This window comes from Hypanus sabinus, chromosome 18 (genome assembly GCF_030144855.1).
Source record: "Hypanus sabinus isolate sHypSab1 chromosome 18, sHypSab1.hap1, whole genome shotgun sequence".
Taxonomy (NCBI): Eukaryota; Metazoa; Chordata; class Chondrichthyes; order Myliobatiformes; family Dasyatidae; genus Hypanus; species Hypanus sabinus.
Genome location: NC_082723.1, coordinates 27,040,650 through 27,047,789, shown reverse-complemented (window position 1 = coordinate 27,047,789; position 7,140 = coordinate 27,040,650). Strand labels below are relative to the sequence as shown.

General features: G+C 36.8%; 1 protein-coding gene across 4 annotated transcripts in view; it reads right to left on the bottom strand.

Annotated features, from left to right (window-relative positions):
• Nucleotides 1-406: 406 nt before the first annotated feature.
• Nucleotides 407-7,140, bottom strand: part of LOC132407433 (nuclear receptor subfamily 6 group A member 1-like) — a 297,024-nt gene continuing 290,290 nt past the window's right edge. For all 4 annotated transcript variants that reach the window (XM_059993924.1, XM_059993925.1, XM_059993926.1 and 1 more), the window contains 2 exons: nt 4,839-4,991; nt 407-3,785 (listed from right to left, as the gene is read on the bottom strand). In XM_059993924.1, the coding sequence (XP_059849907.1) occupies nt 3,697-3,785; nt 4,839-4,991 (242 nt within the window). In that variant the 3' untranslated portion in view covers nt 407-3,696. The remainder of the gene's footprint in view (nt 3,786-4,838; nt 4,992-7,140) is intronic.

The following is a 7,140-nucleotide window of genomic DNA, read 5'->3' as shown; positions in this document are numbered from 1 at the left end:
TAGCAGCCTGGGTTGGACATTTATGCAGGAACCACATGAGAACAAAGTAGTAATTTACTCACAGTAACTAACTTTGAGTCAAACTATTTTTTAAATCACTTGTATACGACTTGGTAGCCCTAAATTTGTCCATGAAAGTAGTTTTCAGCATAAAGTTGTTTTTTCCAGAGGTCATTTATTTAAATATAGATCCCTGAGCTACAAACTGCAATGCGTGCAAGGCAGTGATGACCCTTGGAAAAGCCACTATTATGCTACTGTATTAATTATTTGTCACTTAGGATTAAACATCTTCTATAAACACTACTTGTTTCTATAGTTTCACTATACACCAACTTACCCTCCCACCCCCCCCCCCCCCACCCTAACCTCCCCACTCCTGCTTTTGGCTACATAGCAGGACTGATTGCCGCTTATCATCCTGAGAAAGAGATACATTTTCACAAACATCTAACTTGAAAATTTAACTCAATTAAAAAAGTAAATAATTAATATTTGTGGTTTACTTTCAGCCACATTCACAGAAAAACTTGTAAAAGATAATTAAAACAAAAGGTAGAAATAAATTTCAAGTTTAAAGAGGGATTTTGCTTTGAAGGTCTGGACAATCATGTTTGAAGGAATTGATGAAACTAACTGTGCTGCCTCTATGTTTACATTCTGAAGCATTTTCACAGTGATACAAAATACTTTTAGTTCCACACACTGGACCTTGGTTTCATTTCAATTATTTCACATTTACTGGCTGCTTTCAAACATATGTATTACACATTTACCAAGTAGTTCCAATAATGATAAAGTTATTTAATATTAACTAGAAATGGCTACGAGATCAGGTAAATAAATTAAATTTTTGCTTCTGTCAATTTTTTTTGTATTTGGGAAAGTAAAACACACCAACAAGTAACAGTTACAGTACCATTACAAATAACATGATTCAGAATTGTAACCAATTAATGTCTCCCATTTATTATCCCCATCTCCAATTATGGAAGATGTGTAACTTAGAACCATATCAGTATTTTACTAATTATCATTCAAGTACTGTATTTTTTTGGTGGGTATTGCAATGCGATAAAGATCAAAAGCCCTTGCTGTGTTGAGTGCAAGGTAGCAACAAACAATTCTGAGTCTTTACTTGGCAAATGTTGCACACATTGTTGGGGAAATGCATCAAGATTCAGCTGCATTTGATTTTGCAAACTGGTCTCACGTCATCCATGCTCACCCATGTATTAAAGCAAGATTTAAATTCTCAATTCCCTGTAAAATATCCAGCCTTTCAACCATTGCCCTCAATTGCAATTTAAAGGGAAAGATACTTGTGGATCAAAATTTCTACTTCTAAAACTAGTTCATCTACTTTCATCATAATACCTGAGTAATTTTTGTATGCAACACAACACATTCACTTTACCCTGTTTTAAAACAAGCCATTAAAGACTTGTGGACGAATATGATGAAGACGCCTGCATTGGAGAGTTCAGGTATGTCCATTTTCAAGCATATTAAGCTACAAATATTATAGCTATTTCTGGAGCATTTTGATAGTCATTTCCATGCCAATTCTAAATGGCTTTGACCATTTTTTTTGAACAGAATGATTACGCAGGTGAGAAGCATTTTGCAAAACAAATCAATAGCTTATGCAATTTTAAATATTTTTCATCAGAAATGAGTCCACTATTCTGAAAAATGGCATGAATCTCTTGCCTTAAACTGAGCATATCTGGAGTCTGGCTGCAGGAATGATTGAATTTAATGTGATCACAAATTAGGACAGGGAGCTGAAAGAATACCTCTCATAAAAAGGTCTTCTTGATTTAACTAGTGGAGAAAAAAAATGAAAAAAGTATTGAGGTAAAACAGGCACCTACAAATCTTCCCTGTGAACATCTGAAGTCAAACATGCCATGTAAATCTATTTCACATTAGGAGTGTGTAATAGTGTATGCTTGTACAGTTAGGAATAAAACCAGCAGAATCTTGAAGGGAGATTGATTACTTTAAAAAGTTAACTGCACCCACGAGTAACTGCTAAAATCCCTGCATCTCAAAAGCACTAAGATTTTTTTTGTTTTTAAGAAGTTTCTGATGTTCTTGGCAACTTTGAGATGAAAGGAAATAATTATATAAACTGAGAGAATTCTTCAGCCAGACCATGAATACACTTAGAAGGTGAAATTGCAAAAAAAGGTTCTTTACAGGGTATTTCCATTGATTTAACTAATATTTGGGCTCTACAAATATGTCAACAGGGTATTTTATTTAAAGGGTAAATGAATGGATGGGGAGACGATGGAGCCATGTTACTAAATGTCAGTGACTTATATTGAATCTTTAACATGTACAAATAGTGATGGTGTATAAAGTACTGCAGATTTTGATTATCTGAAAGAAGATCTGTATAGCTCTGAATTTCTTAATTGTGCAAGAATTCTAGGACAACTATTCCCTCACCCACAAGTCTAAAAATAGATAACAGGATCACGATAATGTTTTGGAAACGATAATATGACTTGCCAAACAGCTTTTCCCCAATGACTACTCTATATGGTGTTGACAGGGAAGATATATAGGTACACATGCCTTGGGAAGCAATGCTGCCTTGTACTTCAAGTTTACAAAAGTCCAATAAGAATATAACTTTAAAACTCAGATTTTAGCTCCTTCTAATGTTATCCCTAGGCAAGGATTTAAATAATTTATAACTGCTTGACATTTTAGACATACAATGCATAATAATTCTGAAATGTATTTACCATTTCCGGTACATGAAATCTTTGGTTTTTAACACATACTGACTATTGATCCTTGACCATGGCAACCTGTCTGTTCTGAAAAACCATATTAATAACATATTATCAGTATTTCTGTATAGCTTAGCAGGGCTTTTTGGTTGACAGTAAATATTTCAAGATGGCACGGTTTCTTATGCATCTGCATCAGTACCAAATGTAATATTGATAAAGTATTAGCTTATAAGAGAAAAATAATTGCATTTCCCCACTAGATGCCAATTGTAACTGCCTCACTCATCAGTAAAAAACCACTGTAAATAGCCTGGTTACAGCGCCTGGATGCACTTTATTGCACCATCCTTTTGTAGGATCCCCACTGAACCTGTGTACAAAAATGATGTCCACACAACAAATATAAAAAATTTTAAATAAAACCTCTTGCAAAGTCTGGAAATAAAGAGTTTGCAATTGATCTGATTGCAGTTAGTACCGATTTGTTGTAACAAGGCAGCAGCTTGCCAGAATGGACCGCTTTAGAGACAGCCTTAAGGCATATTGAAATGGAGAGACACACAAATGGTCATCTCATTATTGAGGTAGTCTTAATAAAACAAATCTTTGCTCAGCCCCCTCCCCGAAAAATATAAAAAAATTCAACTAGATCTAAAATGGTAATACTGTAACAATAAGACCCTACATACCGTAAACTGCAAGGAAATGCATTAACTGCATTGTACAGAAGCATGTGCACTGCGTTGAAGATCATACATTCAACTCTGTCGTGAAATAAATAGATAAAAGTAAAATCTAGCTGTTTTCAGAGTCACAAGGCTTCACTCTTAATCTGAGGATTTTCCCTGTTCTCCGAACCTTGGTCAACTTTATTCCCCGTCTGTATTCCTTCTTCACCTGAGGCAGTAAGGCATGGAAAATTCGAGGGCCACAGGCTGACGGCTCATTCTTTATTTGTGTTGGTTTTACATGAGTGCAGGACTGCTTTGAAAAGCAGAGGCAGCTGTTCCAAAGGAATATTGACCAGTTTACCTGTAAGACAGAGTTGAACATGGACTTTATGAATCATCACCATAGCTTGGCTCCTTGCTTTAAACTGTTCCATACCATTTGCCTTAAAGTTCAACATACAAAGAATATGTCTAGGGGTACATGGACAGTAGCTTCGGGCATGGCGTCTATAGGAAACCCACTCACACAAACTTACACTTCAACAATAACAGTCACCATCAAGCCAGCCAACATAGAGTGGTTCTTTCTACTTTGATTAACCATGCAAAAACTATTTCGGACCCAGAGAGTGTCTATGAGGAAATAAGATGATCACACATGACATTCCTACAGAATGGCCACAAGGTGAAGGAAATCAATAGGGCCCTTAAAAGGGCCAATGGAAAAACCAGGAAATTTAATAACAAGGAGGAACCCATTGCTACTACCTGTCTTCCCTATAGTTCCACGGTTTCTGGAAGGATCACCAGGATCCTGAAGAAATACCGGATTAATACCATCAAACCCTAGCTTATGCGGGTCAAATTTGACCTGGGACTCAGGATGGCTAGTGTTTACAGGATTCCTTGTGAATGCAGAGCAGCGTACATTGGCCAGATGGGACACACAGTGAAAACCCACATCAAGATGCATAGGAGGTGTATCCATTTGGGTTACCCGGAGAAATCGGCAGTAGCAGAACTTTGAATTATCAAAAGCCATAGGATTGACTTCGCTGGTACAAAACTATAGTGCCACTCCAATAGCTTTTGGAACCACCTTGTGGAGGAAACCATTGAAATACAACTGGGGCCATTGTGGAAAAAGTACCCAGAACAGGTGTACCATTTCCTTTTGAATCTACTGTAATCAATACTTCTTTTAAACATAGGCTCTTTTGCCACTCTCTCCTAATAATGTGTTCAAAAGACAATTAGCATTAACAGAAATTAAATTTTCACTTTGTATATGATATTTTTTGTTGAAGATGCAACAGTCAGAGCTTCACTGCAAGATGAACAAGTATCCTGTGATTGTAATAATAAACCAAGTAAGTGTAGCTGATCTCTGCTACATTACCACGTTTTAATTTACCTGCAATGTAGCGTATTTCTGGCAGGCACATCATGAGTTCAGGAAAGCGATTGGTCTGGTGTGGGTATTTAAACTCAGTGTAATCCTGGCACACATACCAGTAACGCTTGTTCAACTGCTCCAACTGAGATACATTGGTCAGTCCCCCAATATCTGTAAAACAAGAATTAAAATGGGACTTTGGTTGATAATGCACTGAATACAACTATTGACTTGTATGTACTGTTAATTTTATTTTCCCTGTAGATTTCATGTAGACTTACTGAGACAAAGTAGTCTGCGGTGCCACATAGCATCGGTATCGAAAAACTCAAGTCAAGATTGCTGCAAGTATCTTTAGACATTGGGGCAACTTCAGAGACTTAACTGAGTTGTTATTCTTAACATTCATTCATAGTAATGGTGAACGCGACAGGCTAGTCAACCAGTTAAGTGTCACATTTATGGCTAATTGCATCATTATGAAGTACCTGTGCATGCATACTAGTCAGTACCAGTTAATAAGTAGTAATTATAAGGCAAATTGTACTTTTCTTGTTATTTCACGTGGAGATACTGATAAACTAGCAGCACCTAACACAGCACAGATGAAATATAAATTTAGAAGTTCATAGAAGCAAATAAAAATACCAAGCATTAATGGCCATGGCATCCTTTTTATAAAAATAGATTATTAAAGGCTTTCAGAACATAACTGATGTGAAGTTGAACATGTATTTTTAATACAGGAGTTAATTTGCAGATTATTTACAACTGGCATTTATAAATTTAAATATGATTAAACAAAATTGAGAAAGTTATTACCCATGAATAGATTAGTAATCACCTCTTATCTAACCTTTCAAATTGTCAAACTGAATAATTTGCAACAAAATCTGGCTGCAGCAACACTAGACATCAGATTTGGGTCAGTGTGACACTAAACATAAAATAAACAGTACTATCAATGCCAAATAACTTTACTGTACTTCATATTGGAGCCCATTAAAAACAAATTATAAATAACAGCAGTATTAAATTAACTGCTTTTAAAGTTATCAAGTAATTAAAAGTACTCTTCTGCAATCCTATCATTAAGGAATGATTAACCTGGAAGTGAATATTGATTGCTTGAAAGTTACACAACACTGGAACATTGGGAGAGGAACACTCGTGATTCTAGTGCTGCTCCGTGAGTAGAAGTGTGAATCAAAGTATATCATAACATAAACAGAACTAAAACCAAATTGAAATCAACATAGTGCTAGCTGATGTTTTTCAGAACACTGTGCACAATGATAGACCAGATCATAATGGGGGGGGGGGGTACTTTTTATTTCAATCTCTGCCTGGAGAAAATGCTTCCATGCTTCCAAAGAATAATGCATTTGTGAGCAGGTCTTGTGAATACTAAAATCACAACTTGTTACAATATATTTTAAGCAAGGCAGTATGACTTTCTACACAAGTACTTGAATTTCACTGATGAACAGGTTAGTCAGTGTAAAGTACATAAAACACAAGGGAATCTGCAGATGCTGAAAATCCAGAACAACACACACAAGATGCTAGAAGAACTCAGCAGGTTAGGCAGCATCTATGGAAATGAATAAACAGTCAATGTTTCATCAGGGCTAGAACGGAAGGGGGAAGATGTCAGAATAAAAAGTGGGGGGAAGGGGAAGGAGTACGAGTACAAGCTGGTGGGTGGGGGAGATGAGATGAAATAAGAAACAGGGAGGTGATGGATGGAAAAGCTAAAGGGCTAGAAAAAAAAATGATAGGAGAGGAGAGTGGACCATGGGAGAAAAGTCAGAAGGAGTTTGTGTATCTTCACTTTTGACATGAAAATGAGGAGTCCACATAATGGTTCAGGTTAAAATAATAGTCCATAAGACGTAGGAACGGAATTAAGCCATTTGGCCCATTGAGTCTGCTCCACCATTCAATCCTGGCTGATTCTTTTTACCCCTCCTTAGCCTTCTCCCTATAATCTTTGATGCCACATTCCATCAAGAACCTATCAATCTCTTGTCTTAAATACACCCAACAACTTGGCCTCCACAGCTGCCTGTGGTAACAAATTCCACAAATTTTTCACTCTCTGGCTAAAGAAATTCCTCCACATCTCTTTTTTAAATGGACGCTGTTCTATACTGAGGCTGTGCCCTCTTGTCCAAGACTCCCCCACGATGCGAAACATCCTTTTGACATCTACTCTGTCTTGGCCTTTTAAAATTCGAAAGATTTCAATTAGATCCTCCCCCGCACCCCCCCCCCAATCCTTCTAAATTCCAGCAACTACAGACCCAGAGCCATCAAA